The 24524-nt window shown below is 40.8% G+C and overlaps 2 protein-coding genes across 2 annotated transcripts; both read left to right on the top strand.

Annotated features, from left to right (window-relative positions):
• Positions 1-3070: 3070 nt before the first annotated feature.
• On the top strand, positions 3071-11558 carry LOC111229341 (pre-B-cell leukemia transcription factor 1-like). The gene is made up of 8 exons (XM_022755630.1): positions 3071-3255; positions 3823-3896; positions 8799-9043; positions 9336-9526; positions 9657-9792; positions 9969-10125; positions 10513-10544; positions 11044-11558. The coding sequence occupies exons 1-8, from the start codon at positions 3071-3073 to the stop codon at positions 11131-11133; spliced, it is 1110 nt and encodes a 369-aa protein (XP_022611351.1). The 3' UTR covers positions 11134-11558.
• A 1594-nt stretch (positions 11559-13152) lies between these two features.
• Positions 13153-17287, top strand: LOC111229430 (basement membrane-specific heparan sulfate proteoglycan core protein-like). The gene is made up of 8 exons (XM_022755761.1): positions 13153-13259; positions 14027-14173; positions 14260-14394; positions 15540-15712; positions 15871-16057; positions 16145-16324; positions 16416-16682; positions 16799-17287. The coding sequence occupies exons 1-8, from the start codon at positions 13211-13213 to the stop codon at positions 16801-16803; spliced, it is 1143 nt and encodes a 380-aa protein (XP_022611482.1). The 5' UTR covers positions 13153-13210; the 3' UTR covers positions 16804-17287.
• The last annotated feature ends 7237 nt before the right edge of the window (positions 17288-24524 follow it).

The following is a 24524-nucleotide window of genomic DNA, read 5'->3' as shown; positions in this document are numbered from 1 at the left end:
AATTTGCTAAAAAAAAGTGTCCAGCTGTTTTGGAGAATTACAAAGCCTTTTATGAGATGACACCAAATTTTTCAAACGCTTTTTAAAAGATTTATCCCTCTGGCCAAAATCAGCAGGCATAGCATGGAGTTGAGTGCCACAGACAAGGAAGATAAAACCAAAAGAAATGGACCTGTGATTTTGGTGTTTTTATAGGATTTGTTGACAATAAACAATATAGAATAGTGCCAGCTTTATCCTTTTACCCTGTTTTCATGTGAACACTTTGTGGACTGACTGAAAATAATATTAATATACTATATAACTGCAGCAGCTGGATGAAATCCAGAGAGGGAATTTAACGGAGGACACTACTCTGGCGTTAGGGTCTTCTTATTTTTCCCAAAGTGAAAGTATCATCTGTTGTGAGTACAGAGAAATACACAAGTACAGAGAAAAAGACATGACTCTTTATCTTTAATTATAATGTTCCTCACACAACATGGAGGCAGCTGCATACACAGGCTTGCTCCATCTTAAGACTTCAGCTCAATATATCATTAAGACCCTTTGATAGCTACAGAGAATACACATTCCTAGCAGACGGAGACACACGACTGAATCAGCTTCAATATGTGTGAGTGTGAAATTGAGAAGAGGACACTTGATTGGAGCATCCAGAGGTGCACAGGTCCCTGTTGACATGGCAACACGCAGAGCAGACCACAGGGGGAGGTTGTAGGGGGTTGAAGCAGGTGGACTGTTCCATCTTGATCAAGAAAGAAATCAGTGTTTATTCAAAGTATTTAGCTTTATTGGTTGATTGGCTAATTAATTAGAACGAGCCAGCTGTAATCTGCTGAGACTAAGACGGGGGGAAGGGGGGCAAATAGCCAGTGAATACATGTGTGTCCCAATGTCTGTATGCTGTGAATCAGCCTGTGTGTGAGGTGGTAGTAAATATGAGAGTGATAGACTCTTGCTGGGTGCTAGGAGTCATTCATCTTTTCCATCGATCGGCCAGCAGACACATGTTCTCACTCATGAGAACAAAAGCACAAGCTTCTCAGAAGGATGAAGTCTCCATCACACCAAATTGAGCAAAAAACCAAACAAAAACAATACTATCTGGTGTCTTTTATTTTCAATCATCCAAGTTCACACTCAGGTACACACAGGGCTTCCCCACAACTTCTGGCAACATGCTGGGGACTTGCTCATGTTCAACCCAAACAATTAAAATGACATTTATTTCAATTAAATTTTGCTGAAGTAGCAAGAATTTGGTGTTAAATATATTCAACAATATGATACTATACTACTATCATCAGAAACCATTGAAGTCTTGCCACAAACAAATGAATCAGTGGTGAAGACAACATTTCAGAAACCACACAGTAAGGCTCTAGCCTCCAATATCTGAACAAATATTCATCTTTATTTAAAAAACAGAAAATTGACCTGCATCAGACTGAACAACAATGTTTCCATGGTGAAATTGTGGCATCTTCCCGGTTTCAAATCAAACTGCAGCACAATCCGGAGCCGTACGACATTGGCCTACTGATGGAGAGCTGCGTCAAGACAACCACAAACACTCAGAACAAGACCGGAATTTAATCAGTGTTGATTTCAAAATAAAAGTAATAAAACTAGAACAGTGGACAACTTGGACAACTGTTTCATTTCTGTGTTGGTTATCTGTTTTTGCAAGGTAGCGAACATTATTGTACGTAATGTTTCAGAAGTGCGAGTTTCTATGAATATTCTGCAGTCACTGTATTTCAGTGACCATGTCAGTCAAGGTGAGTTGACATGGGTAAACTGTAAAAATTATTTTGCTATAGACATGCAGTAGTCATATCTCTTGTCTCACAATAGAGCTAATGGATTAGGGCAGATATACAGGTGATGTGTGTTTAATGCAGCACTGTAATTGATGGGTGAGCTGTCCAGAGTATACATGTCTCTCTATGAGTCCAGAACAGTGGCATTCAATTTTGGCATTGAAAACAAAATCTGACAATGAAAACGTGTCATTTTCATTTCATTTTCATTGCCAAAATTGGACTGTTTGAGACCCATACCTCTCTACCGTTGTCTCCTGGGACACACACTTCTTACTGGAGCATTTGTATGTTTTGGCATTTAACATTGACTTGTTCATGTTAGTGTGTATTAACTTGAAATGTTTGAGCGGAAGTTGCCTGTATTCATGTTGCGTGTGTAGACGGTGGAAAGCATTGCTCCGTGGTGTTTGTCTGGGAAGAGTGGAGCAGCAAAACTGCTCCAGAGCCGTGTGGGGAAATAAAAGAGGAATAAGCAACATCCTATTGCACTAACCCCGCCGTGTGAGACTGGGACCGAACCTGATGGAGGAAGCTCCTCGGGGAGACCTTTCCTAGACCGCCTTGTAGGTTCCCCTGTCGGGTTCACACTTTTAATGACCGAGCAGGTACGGGACCCATGACTGGAGGGGGAGGAGCGGGCAGAGACTGCGACATCAGAGGGACTTCTAGGTCAACAGATAAATAACCTTTTAACAACATTTAGCCCAGGAAATGCTGTGGCTTAATTCAAGTGTTCTCTTTAATATTTAAGAGACTGCGGTTTGGGAAAGGGCCGTGTCATGTAGGGCAGGAATGAGTTAGTTTGTTGCTCATATCAAACCCTCTCTCCGTGTGTGACCGTCTACAATACCTTATATTTTCTCTTTAAGCTTTTCCAACCCTTCAGAGGCCTCCTGGTTTTGTCTTTTCAGACCTGAGTACAACAGACACATACTGTAATATTTGATGAATTGTGCCCTCCCGTGGTAAAGAAGAACCACAGTCTGTAGAGCCATAGTTGAGTTGTTTTTGCCCCTTTTCAGATTAGTAAATGGTAAAACTGCTGCTCTTTATTTTGTTATGAGGGAAGACAACCGTCCAGCTGAAGCAGCACATGTTGTCACTTTTGACACTTGTTTGTTTTGTTTTTTCTTGAAAAACTTTTCAACCTCTCAGTAATCTAAGTGCTGAGAGTTAGGGCCTTTGTAGACCTCCTCCTCCCATCTGTCCCTCTTCATTAGGATAACAGCCACAGTGGAGGTATGGAGGACCAGGTCCACCTGATGTCGGCTCATATTGGACTAACTGGACTGTCTCAGGAGGATGCAGGTGATCCTGACGACATAAGGAAACATCCTAACTTCGGCCAGCCGCAGCAGCACTTTGGTGACATCCTCCAGCAGATCATGGCCATCACAGAGGAGAGGCTGGACGAGGCCCAGGCCAGGTAATAACAGAGGCACAAGACCAGAGCCTGATAGAAGACAGAACATGTCATCACAGTGTCCCTCTATAATATTATAAAAACAGCCCCCACCCCCAATACTGCTGAGGACCACTAACCATGAACAACTTTAACTCCACATACCTGATCAACAAACAAACACCTGCCACCTGTAATCCAACAGAAACCAGTGCCAGATAATGCCTATCAAACTGAAGAGGTTTTATGTTTTACAGGACAGGCACCTTGAAATTCACAGTTTATCATAATAGTGATTATTTACCCCAAAATGTCTATAGACACAGAGTATGTTCTCCTCCTCTCTTCTCTTCTCTCCTTCTCTCTTTCCTCACTAAGGTGAGAGAGTTCAGGTGAATTGGACAGACATGTGCTCAGGCCTGTTTTCAGTCAAAAGGCCTAAACAGGTCTGGTTTCACACTCAGTTCAGCACTAACTTGCTTTGTGTCTCCATGATCTATTGTTGTTGGATGACAGTGCCTGTAGCATGTAGACTGTAAAGCTACCAAATGATGTAACACGCTGTTTTCCTGCCTTTCATTTCCATACAAGGAAACACGCTCTAAACTACCACAGAATGAAACCAGCCCTCTTCAGTGTCCTGTGTGAGATGAAAGAAAAGACAGGTAAGTTTTCCATTTGTCACTTTTTATTTGTTTTATTTTTATTTTTTTTTACATAAGCCAGTGAAGAAAAAAGGTTGCATGCTGATAAGGTTAGGTTCTTTCAGTACAGTCATGATTGTAGTTGGGATTAACCCCAGAGTTTACATGCTGATACATTATGTTGAACTTTCTGTTTCAGGCTTATAGGTATTTCATCAGATGAGGTCGAATTGTGATATAATGATAAGGGTTTTAAAAGGGGAAGTAATATTAATTTTATAATATTTTGAAGATGTAATTCACTGTCATTTATATCTTTGACAGTGAGTCTTATGATGACACATCTGCAACAGAGACTGAGAGAGAGATCGGAGACAGATAAGCAGATTTTATATTAGTCCAGCTACATTTTCCCAGCCTTCTTATCACCTCTTGCGACTTGTTATTAATGCGTTGTCTCTCTTTCTCCCTCTCTTGCTCTTGTGCTCAGTGTGTCGCACTCTCGCGCCTTCAGAGTGTGGTGGGATTTTTCTAAAACTCATCCTCTGCTGGCTGCCTTGGTGATTTTTGGTGATGACCTCCTCCATATGCTCAGATGGTGAAAAGGCTAGAAGCACTACTGCTGGAGGAGCGTCATAACAACAGACGCATTTGACTGAGAAATTCATGGGAGCAACAGGATCGTCAGAGAATCTGGGTGATTAATGTTGGGAGGTTAAGATGATGTGATGTTGAAGTAGCTCTCATTTCTTGTGATTTACATGGATAAACTGAGCAGTGTCGGGATGGTTGATACAAAGATTTATAGCTAAGAAGATCTAAATATTAGGTCTTGACTTAGGTATCCTCATTCAGTCCCACCCCACTGATGCACAGCAGTGGTTCTGAATTTACAGTAAAGGGACTTTACTTCACTCTTGAGTGGAGCGCTCCTTCCACACGAAGCACAGGGAAGTGTGAACTACACAGAAGGTTATTATTGCCTCATTTCATTCACTTCACAGGGGAAGCCGGAGGTTGGCAGCAGGAGGTTTAGAGCGTTTCCAGTGCAACTTGTTGTCTACCATCTAGCTTTTTCACACCCTCACAGCTTGAATTTACAGAATTCAGCCCCAAGTCAATTTGCACCTATTGAGGATGTAATTCTTTAAAAATGGGTCACGTATATATAGTTTGATTTTTCAAAAGGGGTGTGTAATTTCTTAGGTTAGTTTCTTTGGTTTTCTCTAAAAGTTACTCCAACAGAAGTGAACAGAGCATTTGTTGGGGACTATTTTCAGCGGTGCATTAACACACATTTTGTGCTTAATTGAGTTTTTATGGCAGCAGGACACTGTATGAGGGATCGACTTAAAATAAAGTGGCCTTGTTCATGGTAAAGAATTTTAGTCCAACTGTGTGCCTCGCTGACGTGTTTTTAAAGGAATAGTTCAACATTTTGGAAATTACACTAATTGGCTTTCTGGCAGAAAGTGAAATGAAAATGGATACCATTCTCACATGTCACATCATAGCCAGCAGCCAGTTAGCTTAGCGTAGCATAAAGGCTGGAAACAGCTACGTGGACACTGTGTGATGCTTACACTTCGTTTCTTTGGAGGCTAACTTGTGTGAAAAAGGTGATGGGCAGTTGTTGTTACCTTTTCTTTGTCAATGGTACGTACTCATCGGTGTAACACGTCACATGACTGCAGCAGTCGCAAACACAACCCCCTCATCTGGATATATCTGCCTATGTCCCTAGCGTCCTGTTTCCTCCTCTTTTCCCTCCTTCCATACACCTTCGTCATGTTATTCCCCATATAACACACCATTCGTTATCATCCCCACAAAATAGGACAGAGGCAAAAGACAGAGCGCTGCAAACACGGGAGGTGCGGACAGGAAAAGAAACAAAAAGAAGGAGAGATATAGTGAGAAGAATATGGTCAGGGATGGACAGATTGATGGATGAGTTGGACGTGGAGGCTTTAATAGTTGTCTTTCATGGTTTGGCAAACAGTTGATTATCTCTAGACCCCAGAGTCCTGTCAGTACAAACAGACTCTCAGTGGGGGACAGTTCACCGCCCACGGCCCCAACTGAACTCACAAAGCTGGATTTACTCTGCCACTGCTCATCTCCGCTCAAACTGTGTGCGAGTGTCTGTGTGAATGTTTGCCCAGTGTCAGGCGGTGGGGCAGTCTTGTAGGCCGGCTCAAACTAATTATGGATTAATTAACTTGAATAGGACCTCACCTCCTTCAAATACCAGTGATTCTCTCTCTCTCTCTCTCACCCACTCTGTGGCTGTCCTCACTTTCCTCACACAACTGTTTGGTTATACAGTCAGTTGCCGGTTTATTAGGTACACCTTGCTAACAGTCCAATACAATAGTCCTACAATACATCCTACCTTCTTTAATCGTCACAATGTGAAGGTTTTGTTTAAATGTTTTTACGAGAGTGTTAATTCAACTTCATGTTCATTTTGGAGGCTGCAGTTTATGGCTCTCTTGAATTGTGTGTTATATTCAAAAGTTAAGTCTTCTCAGACTTCTTAGTCATATTAGAAACTCTCAGTGTAACACAATAACAACACAGTATGAAGTAAAAAAACATATTTTTACCTTGTTTCTCACATATGTCAGGTTGTATTGATCAACCTCCTTTTTTTCTTGTGGTTGGGATGTTGGAAAGTAGGGATGTGTAATTGAAAGAAGAAGGGAAAGGGGAGTGTAGACATGGAGCAGCATGTCTTTGTAAACTGTAACTCCCCCTACGACCCCTCTTTATCCATACTTCTGAGACACAGGGTGATCCTCTTTGTAATCTGCAGCCATGTGAGTCACTTATACATGTGCACATTCAGGACATTTATGTTGACTGTACTGGCATGTTTGTGTGTGCGTGTGTGTGTGCGTGTCTGCGTGTGTGCGTGTGAGTTGCTGTCTTTTATAGTATGATGTTAATCTGCCATGTTGTCATGGGTTAGGAGCAGTGTTCAAATTCTCAGAAATAACATCATATCGTTATCATCGTTATCCAGTGCAGTGCACTTGTAGTAGTATCGCTTGATACTTGTCTGATAGAGGGGTAAAAACTGTGTATATCTGTGTGTGTGTGTGTGTGTGTGTGTGCGTGTGTGTGTGTGTGTGTGTGTGTGCGTGTGTGTGTGTGTGTGTGTGTGTGCGTGTGTGTGTGTGTGTGTGTGTGTGCGTGTGTGTGTGTGTGTGTGTGTGTGCGTGTGTGTGTGTGTGTGTGTGTGTGTACTGTAGAGGTGAGCCAGATGCAGAAGCTGTCATTGGCCTCATTATGGGATTATCAATGTGAGTCGATCCGTGGAACTACCTTGTAATTGCCTCCCAATTTGCATAACAGTGCAAATTAATGACCTCTCAAATGAGCTCTCATTTTTCACAGGATCTTTAGTCACTCCTTAAGAACTGTCGTTAATTATGGCTGTGTGTGTGTGTGTGTGTGTTTGTGTGTGAGTGTGAGTGTGAGTGTGTGCAGGGATACTTATGTATGTGTGTCTTTTTTTTGGTTCAGGGATGCCAAGGAAATCTGGCATCGCTACCATAGTAACAGCTACTGTTTCTCTTTTCTTAAACCTCGCCCCATGTCAGTGTGTTTTTCTTGTCTCTATCCTCTCCTCTCTCACTCCAGTAGCCCCAGTGAACAGACCAACAGATGCTGCTTTAGACTTGATCTCCACTACTGCCGACAGCAAACACGCCCCCACAAACAGTGCTGGAGCCTTCTCATAACATCCAGTGTTTATGTTGTTGGCTCTTCCTATTAAACTAGGTTTCCCTGAACTTCAGCCACGCTGTCTGCTTAGACTGTGTGTCTGAACCAGTGAGGAGTTGTTCTAGCAGTGTTACTTGCTTTGTAGGTCATTCTAATGTAGAGATCATCAAGTGGCCGTCGTTATGTGTTGTCTTGGAAGAGACTGGGCCAAACCTGTCTAGAGCATGTGAGATTAAGAACTGGAGTTTGTCTCTTGAGTGCCTAGCGGTTGATACATTTTCTACCTTGTGTTTGAGCAAACAAATGGGAGGAAGGACCAAAATAAAAGAACCTGAACACATAGTGTGGAAATAATGTATGTGGGTTCAAGTATTGAGAGCTACTGTGCCCTCTGCTGGTTGCAAAGAGGAACTGTAGTTGTGCTCGAAAAGACTCCATCAAATCCCTGTTTGTGCTGGTGCGTTGCACAAAAAGTACTACAAGTAATGCCGTATGCTGTAGTGTGCAGAGTGAAAAATGCCAATGTGAAGAAAAGAGAAAACATTGTACACCAAACCACAAACAGTACGTCACGTTTGATTCATGAGATCCTTTTATTTCTTCATCACAAAGTGGGTACACAGCATGACACAATGACTATATTTGTCCTTCAAAGTGTAATAAAATAGTTCATCAGAGTGATATAAAAACTGCAAAGAAGCTACTAATTATGCAAAAATATCTTATTTATCCATTTATATTGTACACACTGAAACATGCTACTTACCAACAGGAATTACAGTGTTTGGAAGCATCTTAAAAATTGGACTGAATGCCAGTGGGTTGTGTGCATAGTGTTTATTGACGCTATGTGGCTGTATAAACTTATCCTCATGCAGCGTGCATCCTGAGGCAGGATTTCTGAATTAGCATTACAGTGTTACATAAGCACAATATACAAGGTTATTATTCTGCTTCCCATTTCCCTCGGCTCTTTTCACCCTTTAATGTCTTTTGTTGAGTTTCACTCTCTTCCCAGTGCTATTGATCATAATTTGTGGCAATTTTGAGCATATAAAACTTGATCTCTGGATGACCCAGGTAGAATATCCAAACATTTTTGCATTGCCAATCAAGGCCCCTTGAAAAAAAAAGAAAGAAGGATTAAATCACACCTGATGAGGCCATGACAGTTTCTGTACATCTCCACAGCCCTGAGTATCCGAGGCATCCAAGAAGAGGAGCCTCCAGACCCTCAGATCATGCGACTGGACAACATGCTGTTAGCGGAGGGGGTTGCGGGTCCTGAGAGGGGCGGGGCCTCTGCAGCGGCAGCAGCTGTTGCAGCAGCGGCTGGAGGATCGCCCGATGATGGGAACTTTGAAGACGCAGACTACAGAGAGAAGCTTGCTCAGATACGACAGATCTACCACACTGAGCTGGAGAAATATGAACAGGTTTGATATGTCAGCAAAAAAGTTAGAAGAGGTTTTACAGAAACTTTAGGACAAAAATTCTCAGTAAAGCTTTTAAGGTAGGAAAAAATACAGTTGTTTATTGCAATAATTATAGAATAATTACAATGTAACATATGACTGAGCTACCATTTTTTCTAAATATAGTATTTTTGTTTTTTATTATTTTGGTCAGTGTATGGCTCAACAACACATGTGTGAGTATGTTTGAATCCTTTCTTTGTCCTTCTCTCTCGCCATCACACCTGATCTACTCACCCCTCCTCGCATGCAGGCCTGCAGTGAATTCACCAACCATGTGACGAACCTGCTGAGGGAACAGTCCCGCACACGACCCACCTCACCCAAAGAGAACGAGCGACTGGTGGAGATCATCCACCGCAAGTTCAGCGCTATCCAGTTGCAGTTAAAGCAGAGCACATGTGAAGCTGTCATGATCCTCCGCTCCAGGTTCCTGGATGCCAGGTTGTTTATCTCCCTGACTCCTCTCGACTTAAGTCTTCCAGTGTGTGTCAAAGTGTATTTACAACCCGGTGAAGAAGAGTATTGGCTGTTTTCTGACAGTTACATGTTGCAATCGACACTTTTCTGACAGGCGGAAACGGAGAAACTTCAGCAAGCAGGCGATAGAGATTTTAAATGAATATTTTTACTCCCACCTGGCAAACCCCTACCCCAGTGAGAAGGCCAAGGAGGAGCTGGCCAAGAAGTGCTCCATCACTGTTTCTCAGGTCAGGGCATCAAAAACACACTGAGGAAAAAAGAAAACTTTGGAACATAAAGAAATGAATGAAGCACAGATTTAATACTTGGACGTGGTTTAGTGTAATGAATCAAGATGAATCTCTTGGCTTGTAATTTACCTTCTTTTTTTTCTTTTTTTTTTTTACCTCTCTAACTGTCTCAGGTGGCCAACTGGTTCGGAAACAAGAGGATTCGGTACAAGAAGAACATCCTAAAGTTCCAGGAGGAGGCTAATCTGTATGTCATGAAAACAGCTGTGGATGCTGCTAGTGTTTCTTCACAGACTAGCCAAGCCACCTCCCCAGCCACACCAAACTCAGGTGCAAACACACACACACACACACACACACACACGTGCACCTTAGTTGCGCTTTCTGCCTGGTCTGACTCATGTCATCATGAAATCTGTCACTTAGTACCTTTACATGCACACTGGTCTCTGTCATGCCTTCTCCTGGTTTTAATCACATTCAGGATATGGAATATAATAAACCTGGTTATTATCTGTGGAGGAGTGTCTTTGCAGCACCCCAGCAGAATGTGGGCCCCTTTCTGTTGAGTTTGTGGTTGTGTTTTAGTGTTTGTTAGGTATTAAAATGTGTGTGTGTGTGTGTGTGTGTGTGTGTGTGTGTGTGTGTGTGTGTGTGTGTGTGTGTGTGTGTGTGTGTGTGTGTGTGTGTGTGTAAAATCTGCTAACCCAAACCCAGCCTTTGAGGAACCATCTTCTCACTTTCTCCATGTGAGTAGCTACATAGTTACACACTGTTGCTATAGTTACACACTCCCCAACTGAGTAGTCATGGTAACAGCCTTTCCCCGCATTTGCATGTGGTACGATGTGACACTTTGTCTATACCCTATCGACGTAGTTCTTTTACATACTGTATACTGCACTGTATCACCCACTGACCCTGAACACTAGATTGTTGTTGAGCATTAAAGGAAACATTCACACTAAAATGTAATTCTGTTAAAAAGCGAGGAGGTTATTGACTGTGCACCTTTTAGTTACTGATTGGTGTTTTTTTAGTTAATGTTACGGAGAATTTAAATATAATCATAATAATCAGATTATTTACGCATTTAAGTGGATGCAACAAAATAACTTTTAATATTTTTTTTATTTAAAATTATGCACTGAACTTGACAGATGTATACTTTAACACCGTCAGTGAATGTGAGGGTACATTTTTCCCTTTACAGTTAACATCCTGTCCCACTCTGAATGTCCTCTGCAGGTTGCTGGTGGCTGGCAGGACAGTGATGATCCCTCCTCCCACCTCCCCTCACCCGAGCACCAGGCAGGTTGTGCTGTCACCTCCACCTGATGTTGTGCTGTCCCCTCCCTACTCCTCATCCTGCTCCTCGATCTAATACAAACTCAGACTGTAGGCTGACCTCCAGCTGAGCCATAATCAGACTCTCCAACTCCTTTTTAAAACATTGTTTTTTTGGTGCTGATCCTATCCTCTGCCTCTCTCTACGAGTTTTTCACCCTTTCACATTTAAACAAATAATAATACATAATAATTACTCGTCACATTTTTATTCTCATTAAAAAATAGGTCACTGATGACAACAATTTTTTTCTAAGAAATACTGCTTCACTATTAAGGGTTGTGGACTATGTAGTCATGTTTAGATGTTGAATTAGGATAGTCTTTTTTTCTTTTTCTTTTTTTTCTTTTATTCCTTTTTTACATTTTTTATAAGAAAAATGTTGTGATAGAAAATGTACAAGCGCAGCGCAACAACCAAACCAAAAATGAATAAACACATTGTCACTTATTACATTTTTGTATTCTCTGTTGTTTTGGGATATATTTGCTTCTATTTATTCTGTAAATACTATATTACATATTAACAGGTATATATTTCTTAAATGCTTCTGAAGCAACCAAACTGAAGAGGCTTTAGACCCAGGGGACCAGGCCTAGTTTGTTGTGTACATGTGCACACCTGAACTACTAAGCCAGTATTAATAGTTATATCCAGTTTCAGGTCATACATGACCTGTGAGACCATGTGTTCCCTCTAGTGTTGGGCGCCGTCACCACATCTAATTGGCTTCTGGACATTTTCGTTTTTCCAGCCTAACTACGTTCACCAAATATAATTTACTCCACAATCTGCTGTTTTCTCTTCTCTGTTTTCTCTTCTTTGTTTTTCTAGCTCCTTTAGTTTTATCCTCAGTGGTGAATGTCAACAATTCCTGACTCCTAATAAACAGAGAAGAGGCTTCAAATCTAGCGTTAGATCTGAATCAGATGAATGAATGAATGAATGAATGGCATTTATCTTCTATAGAAAACTGCTGAGATACACGTTTTGAATGCAGTGAGTGTCACAGCTTCTAAGTATGAAAAGGGCTACTTAAAAAAACATCACTACAAATGTACTTAATACAATATATTGTGATTTTGATTTGACAATACAATGTACACATAGGATGATGATGTAATTATAATTATATAACATCCTGAATCTTAGAAGGCTATTATTTAATTATTTAAAATGACACCACACTCCTTAAAAGTCATAATATCTGGTCTAGGTAAACCTGTAATGTTACATTGTCCAGAAATGTATTGTATTAACAGAGTGAGAGTGAGTAAAAATCACGTTCACAAGATCACGTTCCTCTCAGTGATTTCTGATGGTGCTTTGGTGTTTTCATCAAGTTTTTTACAGTTTGTTTTTCATTTTCAAAAGCATTATTTCAGAATATTCTCCAGCTTTGCTTCAGCTGATTCACTCACGGCTTAAATCTCAAATTCTGTGATAAAAACGGGACAAAAAAAAAAAGGACAATTGTACTTTGACAGTCCTTTGAATTCCTTTTTCACCAGCCGCTATCACTGCATGCCCAGTGGTCAATACAGACACATGGAGTGTTTGGCTGGAGTCAGATCATTTTCTTGGAAAGCGAAATAATACTCTGAAGACTTAAGTGAGGAAATCAATGTCCCTGTGTACTGCAATCAAAATCAAATCAAAATCAAAAATGATTTAAATTCCAATTCCGATTTAAAGTCCAGCTTTTGTACTTTTCATCAGTATGTTCCCTATAACTTCTGTACGCTGTAATATCAGAGACATGAGATATTTGTTAACATTTAGCCTGCTCTCTGGATAACAGTCAGGCACACCAGACAAGTTCAGATTTTGTAAACAAACAATTATTAGTTCAAAAATGTATAATTCTTTCTTTGCAAAAACACAATGTTGCAGTGAAACGCTTCATACGTGACTGGTACTTGTAGACAGTGTTTGAATAAGGGAAGGGGTAATGGTAAACCAGGGGTTAAAGGTCGAAAGTGATTGTATGTAAAAGAGACGGAGGCAGTCAGAGAGAGACAGAGAGGTTGCACACTGTGGGGAAAGTGGGATTGTTCTCTGCTCATCATGGATTTATCACCTGGGGCTCTGATCCTGTGTTCTCTGTTATGTTCAGGTAATGAATCTGATTTAATTTTAACAGCAGAGAAACATCTGCTGCAACATGGCTGCTTTAAGCAGATGTGTCTTTCATCTTGACAGTTTTTCTGTTAAGATGCTTAATGTCTGTAGAGATGTTTATAATTTTTGTACTTCACACAAACTGGTGCTCACACAGCAAAAAAACTTCAACAGCTGTGTTTCTCCATTACTCTGGATAACCCACATTCCTCCCTGTCAACAGCTTTTTTTGGAACCACTTTCTATTTTAAAAATTGATTCCCTTTGAGTCTCTTTTGCGTTTTCTGGATTATCTAGAATAATGGGGACATTTCTGGAAAGACACATTATTGTATATTTTTTAAAATGTAATTTTTAATCCACAAATGAAGTAGAAAACTTGAAATCTGGGCAAATCAAACGAAAACAATCTGCATGGTCACCATTTTTGTCACTTGAATAAACCAGCCTTTGACATAGTGATATAAAAGTTTTTTATCAAAGTGAAAATATTTTAATATTCCTCTTTAACACGTCATGTCAGAGAGGAATGTCTTTCTTTGAGAGAACTTAGTTGTTTTTTTCTATATTTTTCTTTTTTGCTTTGTCATCAAATAGCACTTTTGTTCAATCCGTCTATTTGCTCAGGTTGTTTGCTTTGGGGTGGCGTTTGTTTACACTGTATTTTACCCAGGCCTGTCTAAAGGTTCACAGACTTGCATTGTACATGTGTGTGTGTGTGTGTGTGTGTGTGGTATTACCAGTCCTCATCTTTCTGTGCAGTGGCTGGCCAGGCTCCCGTCGTCTCAGTGCAGCCTCGGACTGCTACTGTGCGCCAGGGGGAGTCTGTCAGCTTTAGGTGCCAAGTGGGCAGAGGTGCACAGCCAGTCCAACTGGAGTGGAAGAGAGCCACCAACCAAGCATTACCAGGTCAGGAGTGATAACATGTAAGCATAAGCATTGCTCTCACATTATCACCTCCTGTGAAGTTTAACTGAATTCTGTTTTTCCTGCAGACAATGCAAAGCTCGGTCCTGATGGCTCTGTGCTGACGGTTGCTAACACCCGACCTGGTAACCAGGGCCAGTACCGCTGTGTGGCATCCAACTCTGCAGGCCGCAGCACTGCCACAGCTGTGCTGAATGTCAAACGTGAGCTTGTCTTCACATTTCAGATCTCCACCTGTGTGTGCGCAGTGGCAAAGCTATAAACTCTGGGGTCAATGAAAGATTATTTCATCAGGGCTCCCTTTTTATCAAAAATAGAAAAATAGTCATTTTCTATTAGACTTTCAACTTCAGTTTAGTTTTTTTTTCAGTTTATATTTTTAGATTTATTTTAAATAATAATTTAATAATAATAAATAATTATTAATAATAATTATTTTATTTAAAAATATATTTTCTTTACAAATGTATTTCAGTGGTAGTGCATGAACATAATACAGTCTAGCACAGTAATACAAGATGGAAAAAATTCTTGGACTAGACTAAAATGTTCAACCTTTCATTAAATAATCTTCTGATGACTAAAAAGCTGAAATGTCAAGTGTTTCAGTCGACTGAAAACTGACTAAAAATAAAAAGGATGAGGTTGACTAAATATGACTAAAACTAACATGGACTTTTGATCGATGGACTAAGACCTCCAGCTGTGGACCCCTGACGCATTTACTGCACTGAGTGTGTGTGTAAATGCATCAGGTATTATTTTAGAACAGTTGTTTTGACTTTACTGTTCTTTTCACCTGTATATCACCTGTGTGAGTGTGACCATGTGAAAACAATGTGAAGGGGTATCTGGCAGTGATGAACCTACAGAGAATTATCACCCAAATTTGGAGCTTCCTGAGGCTTTATGGAGCCTCATAGTGATTTTCAACATAGTGTAACTTTATTGTTTTGGCTCTCATTGCGTTCATAGCGTCTTTTTCTGCTGCAATAAAGCTCTAAAAACTCATTGTACACTACCTGCTCAGCACCAAACAGCAGGCTGACACCATTAGAGACTAGATGATGAACATAGTGGAGCATTTAGCAGCTAAAAAGCTAAAAGATATTTTCCTGAGGAGTTGGTAGAGACCAAAGCAGAACTAAAAGAGAGTGAATATTAGATTTACATTTGCCAGGTGTCCAGAAACACAACTCCAAATGGGTGTGTAAATAAGCAGCTTCTTGCTAACAAGTTCATAATATCAATTTAAAAGGTCATGAAATGTCAGTGTTGTGTTTACAACTTCTTTCTGCTGCCCCTGCAGGTTTAATGTATCAGTCATGTCCCTGTGTCCCCTTCTCAGATGCTCCTAAAGTGCGGCTGACACCAGCAGGGCCCCTGCGGGTGAGGATGGGTGTCCCTGTGTCAGTGGAGTGTCGCGCCACAGGCAGGCCACACCCCACACTGACATGGAAACGCCAAGGCTCCACTCTGCAGCTGGTTACCGCGGAAACAAACGATGTCAACACCATAAAGGTGAATTATGGACACGTGCTTAAGTAATATTTTAATAATTTCTTTCTTTCTTTCTTTCTTTCTTTCTTTCTTTCTTTCTTTCTTTCTTTCTTTCTTTCTTTCTTTCTTCATTTTTAATTGAATAAATATAACATCATAATTGTCATCTCTTTCCTCAGTGGGCTGCAGTGCGTCCAGAGGATGCAGGAGTTTATATTTGCCAGGCTGTGAACAATGAAGGGGTGACAGAGGTCAAAGTTGAAATCATTGTTGAGGGGGGGGCTGGAGCACCAGTGGCTGTAGTGAGCAACACTGAAATGACAGTGGTGGAGGGACATGTAGTCACAATGGAGTGTCAGGCCAGTGGTAAGATATCAGCATGTTTAAATATGTCCCAGTTCTGCTCTCACTTCTCATTTTCATTTTGTCCTTGCTTTCTCTCTTTCCCTACAGGTTCCCCTCCTCCAGTCATCACCTGGTCCAAGCTCCGAGCACCGTTGCCATGGAAACACACATTGGTTGGCGGTGTTTTGACGCTGACCAGCGTGGGGCGCCAAGACTCGGGACAATACATCTGTAATGCGACCAACATACACGGCTACAGTGAAGCGTACACGCAGATGGAGGTGGAGAGTGAGTGGACAAAAGACAGTAGCACTGATAACGCACGTCCATATTCTTTGTCACTGTACAGGTTAAGAGTCATTGTCTTTCCCTCATACAGCTCCTCCATATGCCACCTGCCTGCCCGACCAGGTGAGACTGCAGCCCGGCGACTCCCTGCGCCTGCAGTGCCTCGCCCACGGCTCTCATCCCATCCAGTTCGTGTGGAGTCGGGTGGGCAGGGGGAGCCTGCCTGCAGGGGCAGAGACCACAAAGGATGGAAGGCTGCTGATAGCCCACGTTAAACTGGGTGACAGTGGAACATACAAATGTGTTACCACCAACCACATCGGCTCCAGTGAGGCACTGGCCAAAGTCATCATAAAGGGTGAGCTTCATACTTGGCTAGTTTAAAGTCCATCAAAATAACTGATCTGACGTTGTCCTCTTTCTTTTATTCTCTAATCTTGTCTCTTCTCCATCTTTGATTTTTTTTTTTTACAGCTTAATCCAATGTGGTCACACTGTGTCTGATTGACAAACCATCTATGCAGCGCTTACAATTTCTGCAAGCCTGGATCCATCATGGTTAATACTGAAAACAGAGATTATATTTAATAGATTCATATATATGTATGAAGGACAAAGATATCAATGCAGTTTAAATGTTTGGTATTATTGTGCATATGGGGTTAATTTTGTACTTTTATAGAAAATTGACACTGTTGCTATTGTTGCTCCTATCTCATATCTGCCTTTGGAAAGCTTTTCTCTGAAACTCCTGCAGTGTGTGTGGGAGTTGTTTCTTCTGCTGGAATGCCTCTGCACCCTGTCTTTTCCTCCCTTTATGTCATCTGCTGAATTTACACTGTTGCACTTTCAAAACTGAAAGGATCGAGGGCACAAAACAAACAAAAACCTGATTTACTAAAAAAAAAAGAAGCCTTTATTATGCCATTAAATTACAAACTCAATAAAGATGAAAATATTTTACAAAGTTGTTGTTTACAGTGTATCCAAATTAGGGACTGTACAAAAGTCATTAGTGGGGGAGGGGAGTCTGCAGTGTGGGAGGTTGCTGTACGTCCTTGTACTTCCTTCCCTTTCAATATAGTTAATAGTTACATAAAGAGTTAAATCAAAATATTTATACCAAAAAGATAAACTTTACTTTGTGCACAGGATAGACATCATGTCCTCACCTTGTTAACATGTCCATATGGTTTTTTTTATCATCAGCAAAATAAGCAGTCGACGCCATGATTGAGTATTTCCACCTTGGAACTGCCGTGAACCAACGACAGTCTCATAAAAACAGATTCAGACAGCCAAGGATTCATACGTCACATAACCTCAGGAGCCAATCCCGTCAACCTTGTCAGTACCAGAACCAGAGTTTGCATTAGTACAACCACTAACTCTGTGTCTGCCACTGCCAGTTACAAGCTAAGAAACGATGCTAACTACTCTTACCATTCGATACGTCTGCTAGTCACCGATTTCGGTGCACAGCAAACTCCTCATCTGAGTCTGGGTCTGACTGAGGCTCGAACATGTAGCTGAGTCTCTCCGATGTTTCCTGCACTAACTATCTGGATACTCACTGCTCTTTCACCTGTCAACCTTGGACAAGCAGTGGTGGTGGGCGGGGCATGAGGCCTGATCCAGAATTTCTCAATAAGGAAGTAAACATAGATGCGACTCCAGCCACTTTTCACCCGGTTTTTGTTGTACGTAAAATAAAATATTAATCACAGCATGTTATTTTTACATAGTTTCAAACATGTCTGGAGGGGAACTTTAACTGTGCACATAATGCTTTTTGAAGCACCCCTACCCCTCCCCAACCTAGTAATTTTCATACAGTCCCTTTATGTTTAAAGTTTGCTGTCATTGTGCAATGTGAATGCCTTTACATAGGAAACAATGTACAACTGATGTCAAATCTGAGCATCGCTTTAACCACATGGTGGCAATATGTAGCTTTAAAGCAAATATGTTGTCTTCAGGCCAGAGAAAAGCAATCTGAGCCCTCACGCCCTTAACAACTGGAGGGACAGATGCAGTACACAGTCAAACAAGCTATTGTTTTCCACTAGAATACATGTCATCATTAATTTGAAAAAAAAGCTAAAATATCTGGCTGATCATTGCACCCCTTTGTGTAAATATGGACTGTAAACCCCTCGTGAACAGGCAAAGTTCAGTTTGATCAGACAAGCGTGTTGCAAAATGACGCACTTATGGTTATACTGGTTACAAAAAATTTAAAGCAGCTCTGCCTAAATGAGGTGTTAGCTCGACATTTAGGGTTTGTGGCTGCAGCAGAAGGGTTGAAAGAGAGCTACCATTACAGAACTGAGCCTGTATCTGCTGTGTGTGATTGGGGCCTCCCTCGTAAAACGCCCCACCTCCAACGAGTAACAGGATTTTACCCTTTCTGCTATTCCTCCCTCTATCTTTACAAGCATCTTCAAAGCTGGGAAAGAAACATCTGCCCTCTGTCACCTCATTCCACCCCCTCACTTCACAGACAGACCGAGGGGTGGAGGGAAGATCAAGAGAACAAAATAAATGCACTACAGAGGATAGTAGAGGAGGCAAATCCACATATATTTTTAACTTAGAGTGGTAAATAACCAGTAAGGTGGAGAGGACAGAAGGAATGTATCAGCGGCAGAGAGGAAACTGTCATTAAATCTGCCCTCCTTCTCTGTCTGTGTGTGCCTTTGTATACATATTAACTAGATGTGGACATATGCTCTCTAATGGAGTCTGATGTAAACAGAAAGATTCATAGGAGTTCAAATGACGGTCCAGAAATAGGATTTGCGCACACACTCACACAGATAGTTTGTCACAATTTCAGAAGCATTACATTAGTTTACATTACTGTAGGTGTACACAGCAGTGCTACATTTACTCTGGACCACATGTTGCTTATGTTAGCCTTAAGAGGCCAGGAAAGAAAAAAAACAGGTCAGTTTCCTGGCTGTATCAGTCAGCACAAAAGGAGATTAACATGCTCCCAAATATTCATTTTTCTTCACATTCTATATTCCAGTAATAATTGAAAAGTGTTACTGCTTTTGGACTAATGTGAGGTCCCTGCATTGATAATATGGAGAAACCAGATCATTCAGGAAGGAACCAATGAGGTGAGAGCTTCCTCAGGAAATGACAGGTGGAAGGGGGGCGCCTGTCAAGTCTGTTGCTATGGTTTCCACTGGGCCAACTCGCAGTGTGGCAGCAGTACGTAGAAACAGAACAGTTTTTCCAGGAAGGCAGGCTGATGGGGTAATACAGAGCTGCCTGTAGAGCCTGTTGTGTTTTAGCATAGCTCACATAGTGTCAATAATATGTTTGGTCAAATGTCATAAACAGAAAGAGGAAGTAAGTGTGTTCTCACCTTTTCTCTGATCTGAATGGAGGCTATATGAAAGTGCTTAGAAGCCCAACCTTGACGAAGATGACGATCCCAACCAAGGGGTCAGGACGCTCAGGGGGTCCTAAGGTAAATCTGAGGGGTCACAAGACAATTTTTTGTTTTGGTGCCTTCTGCCCAGCACTAATCAGCAGACAGACAAAGTCAGAGACTTTCCTCAGAGCTAAAATGAGAGGGAATTTTGAACTGACATTCATCAAGTTACCACAAACACATCTCCAAATGAATGATAATGTTTATCTGTAACTGCTGGATGTGTAAATATCCATTTATATTTACACTTTAACGTGTTCAATACACCAACTTTATATGGTCATAATATGTCAAAAACTGTGACAAGAGCTCTCAAGTAGACAATGCTTTATCTACCACTGCACAGGCCAATATATCGTGGGAAAATGTTGATTTCATACTTTGCATAAGAGCTTGCATATGCACTGTGAGCGTCTACTCTTTGCTGCATCTGCTGTTTCTGTTCTCGGTAGTAAAGCATTGTATTTTCACACCTTTTCAAACACCATCGACAGACACAAGACCTGGAACAAAACAAAAGTTTATCTTGGTTTGATGATGTGATTTATTTTGAATCTTTTTAAACTTTTTTTCCGGATTATATTTGTTTTTCAGACTTAAAAGTAGAGTTGCAAATGAAAACACAGCCGGCTCCATCTGGCTACAAAGAAGCTGCTGCTGGTTGTTGCTGGGCACCATAAACACTAACTGTCAGGCTGTTCTGTGATCATGGCATTGAGCTCTTCTTGAAACTCAAACCACAAAACAAGCTCAGCGTATCACATGTAGTGCAAACACACATTTACTAGCCCGCTCTTCTTATTTATGACATTATGTCACTGGTGTTTGTGGTATTAGGAGGAAGCCACTTGAGGTTGAGAAAATGGCAGTACTTCTGGTTAAAAATACACGGTATAAAAGCAGAAGAAAGAGGGAGGCATGCAGACTCATCGAAAGCCACAGAAGAGTAAGCTTGGTACAGCATGTGCAGTACATCGCTCTCGTGACTTAATCTGTCTGTTAAACACAACAACATATATGTTTTTGTATGGTTTAGTCTTTTTTATTGTTACTAAGCGCTTTACAAAATAAAATGTGCTGATAAAACAACAGTAAACCAACACTTACATGAGAATGAATGAAATCAGCTATTTTCTTTGCTATTTTTGTGACTGCTATTTTGGGGATATAAATCATTAAACTAATGGTTTTTGTAGTGACCCACCATCAATAATAATGACATATGAAAACATAATTATCAGGTAATTTACGGTAATTAAACTACAAAAAAGATATGAACATGAGTAATGTTGAGGCAGTTCTGTACATTGTCACTAAGAGAGCCTGTACAACCCATGAACTCTCTGTAACCTGATGTATTTTGTTATTATATATATTATATGCTATTTTAATATGATGAAGTTTTATTAAGTTAAGAGTTAGGACTATCTGACTGGAGCAGCAGATATAGACACAACATCTCTGTGGCAGAGATAGAAATGAGTAGGAACAGGAATAAATAGGAAAAAATATTAGAAAAGTAAATATACAAGACGAGAGAGAAAAGAAAAGGGTGTGAGAGGGAGAGGAAAGAGGATATTGCAACTGAATGGATGGCGACATTGAAAGTTGAATCTCCTTAGTTTTCAGTCTTAACAGTATAGTCAGCTATGTTCCCCTTTCCACCACTGACTGAATGGTGGAAAGAAAAATAGTGTGAGAGAGTCGACCATGAGTTGGTGAAAAACCAGTGAAAAGCTTCAAAACTCTTTTCAAAAGCTTGTCTGTCTCTGTGCCCCACTGAGTCTCAGGATGTAAACAGCAACTGCAACTGTGTGATTATGATCCATCCACTGTGTTTCCATATGGAAAGATCCTGTTTGTGTGAGTGTGTGTGCCAGCGGTTCCAGGCACTAACATTTGTTCATCTGTCAGTATCATACAGCTTTAAAACACAGTACTAAGACTTTCCACCACACTAGTGTGATGCAACAGTGACGCAACTTTCACATACAGTTCGCCATGGCGATGAATGCTTTTATCCTCGATAAGAGATTGAGGAATGAACAAAGTATCTTTCTTTCAAAGTAACAGAACATTTACAGGCAGCTGGGGGACTGCAAGAATTTCACTGAGAGTTTGGCTGTAGTTGACAACAGCTGATTAATATTTTGTTTATTAGTTACCTCTTGGGAATTCATTCAAACTCTCCCATGACCCATCAGTGGGTTGCAACCTTTACTTTGAAAAGCAGTGATAGAAAATACTGCCTACTCTTTGATTGTAAAGCACAACTTACATGCAACTTCTAGACTGAATTTAGTCAATTTATAGTTTAGATGTTAATTTTGCTCAAGAGGGAGGTTTATATGAAATCTGTAGAACTTTTGTTGTCTTTGTTTTATTCTTTCTCCATGAATTTGGTCATAAAGGAAAACTACTACTAGTGTGGAGCATACACACACACACACACACACACACACACACACACACACACACACACACACACACGGGTATTTCCTGGAAGCCCATTAGTTATTACACTGAAAATCAATCCAGCTATTCTCGTAGCATATGTGTTTTTAGTTTAGCAGCTATGGGTCATTACTACATTACTGTTGCCCTGTGATACATCAGGACTTCACAGTCAGGACTCTGGTGTTAATCTGATCAGATTTTCTGCTTTGAGGTTTGTGCTAGTTGCACAGCTCGATTGATGCTTGACTGGATAAAGCCTTCAAACCCAGATAAAACAACATGTTCTAAAACAAGGGCGCTTTATTTATCTAGAAAAACTTTGATCTTCTTTCCTGTCCCATATCGCTACATAATACTAGCTTTTTGCAAAACTTTCAACCGTATCACATGGTCAACTTCATGCCCTCTACAAGCCCACACCTTCAGTTTGTAACGCAAACTTTCTGTTTTTAAATTCTGAATCTAATGCCTGAACAGAAAGCTCTTTCCAGAACTATACAACTGTTTTCACAGGTATGTATGAATGGTTCCTATTCATAGATTAAAGTGAACTTCATGTGTAAAGCACTGAGAAGGTTTTTTACAGTATGCTTTCAGTACAAAGTTCCTCTTTAACAGTATTAGTTTGAAGTGTTAGTGTGGAGTATTAGTGTGAAATACACCCTTGTCAATCACCACCTAAAAAAAGTCCATCTTGTGATCTAACGCTTGCAAGCATTACTACAGTATGTACACAACAAACACACAAGCACAAATGTAAGAATGGATCTTACGATTATGTTGTAGATAAAAGTTTTTAGTGTCACACGAGGACAGGTGTTTTCAAGGTTTAGGTCAGGGCACAAACTGGAGGACGTCGGGATAAAAATCTTCAGTTTGGTCATGTTTCACAAAGACAAATCTTCACATGTTCATGTCTGGGGTGTTGCAGCTAGTTGCTTACAGATGGACAGATTTAAATTAGCACATTGGTCCAACATTTTTTACTGGCATAAGCACATTACTGCATCAGGATGCGGTGGCAGTCAAAGGTTTCAGTTCAGCTATTCTAACCAAATGACAATGTGTCACACACTCAAGAACACATGCAGGTCACAACTAGAAAGTAAACTGAGGGCTCAATGTGACCTCGTGCCCAACTTCCTCATAACTGTGGAATTGTCACTGCTACTTGTTAGTCTTAGTATAAATAACACTCACTCTGACAGATCACATTTTTCCCATGCAAGTTTTTCATTTTGGATGACTGATGGTCACAATGGGCAGATGTCCATTAAATACATGAGGGATTAATGCTCAGTAGCTGCCATTGTGCGCATGCACACGCGCGTGCGCACACACACACAGACACTGGACCTTTCTACTGTGGAATCACTGCAGTGTTGTAATAGTACAGTTGCAGATAAAGTTGTTTTTCACAGCCTCACACGCTCACTGAGACGCAGACAAAAACAAATAAAGAGAGATTGATGGAAATACCTCACCTACACACACACACACACACACACACACACACACTAGTGGCTTGTAAGCAAGATGCGCCTGCTTTTGTTTAGCTTTTTGTTTACTGGAGATGCTGAAGGGACGTGAACTTTCATTCTCTCATCCTCTTCCTGCCTACATGTGTGGGTGATTTGTCCCTCTCCCTGTGTCTGCTCATTTGTCTCCGCATGTCTGGCCTGCTCAATGAGAGACTGAAGGGAGGAAAAGAGGTCATATGAGCTATAGCTTTTCTCTCATTGTTTGTGAGACGATAGCTGAGGATAGTTCATCATCAGCTTGTAATGAAGATTGCTGATGCTGTGTGCAACATCTACAGTAGGTTATGTGATTGCTTTTGTATATGCTTTGCTCACTAGTAACACAAGCTAGTTTCATATCAACCACCACTGTGTGCAACATGATCAGACAATTGTCAACACCTATCATCTGTGTCACATACTTAAGTTAAGGTTGTTTCTGTATATGGTGTGGTAACCATGACAACCGAGATCATGCAACACATGTGGAAAAAGTTTGAATCTAAACCTGCTACACTATTAAGTGTTATGTTTTCACTCACTCACCACTGTCCTCTTATTCTCAGCTGCCTAATATTTCTTTGGTTTATCCTCCTCCCATCTGGATTCCTCTCCTCTTCTTCGCAGCTTCTGCATTCTGCATCTTTGTTTGTTGTGTCAACTGTGCTGTGATGTGTCAACTTATCTTTTGCTAAACCCCTCTGTGGAACAACTATTGTTTAGTCACAGCAAAGTATCCGTTGTTAGGCATGGTATGGAGCAATGTGCCTACTCT

Source organism: Seriola dumerili, unplaced genomic scaffold (assembly GCF_002260705.1).
Source record: "Seriola dumerili isolate Sdu_G_001 unplaced genomic scaffold, Sdu_1.0 BDQW01000230.1, whole genome shotgun sequence".
Taxonomy (NCBI): Eukaryota; Metazoa; Chordata; class Actinopteri; order Carangiformes; family Carangidae; genus Seriola; species Seriola dumerili.
The sequence above is the reverse complement of the archived record's forward strand: the minus strand, read 5'-3'. Positions and strand labels throughout refer to the sequence as shown.

Excerpts from the sequence above, each read along its gene's own strand:
- LOC111229341 (XM_022755630.1), top strand. The coding sequence starts at position 3,071 with ATGGAGGACCAGGTCCACCTGATGTCGGCTCATATTGGACTAACTGGA. Across the intron at positions 9,793-9,968 it reads GCTCCATCACTGTTTCTCAG|GTGGCCAACTGGTTCGGAAA; the intron begins GTCAGGGCATCA and ends TAACTGTCTCAG. Across the intron at positions 10,126-10,512 it reads CCCAGCCACACCAAACTCAG|CCTTTGAGGAACCATCTTCT; the intron begins GTGCAAACACAC and ends ACCCAAACCCAG.
- LOC111229430 (XM_022755761.1), top strand. The coding sequence starts at position 13,211 with ATGGATTTATCACCTGGGGCTCTGATCCTGTGTTCTCTGTTATGTTCA. Across the intron at positions 13,260-14,026 it reads GTGTTCTCTGTTATGTTCAG|TGGCTGGCCAGGCTCCCGTC; the intron begins GTAATGAATCTG and ends CTTTCTGTGCAG. Across the intron at positions 16,325-16,415 it reads CACGCAGATGGAGGTGGAGA|CTCCTCCATATGCCACCTGC; the intron begins GTGAGTGGACAA and ends TCCCTCATACAG.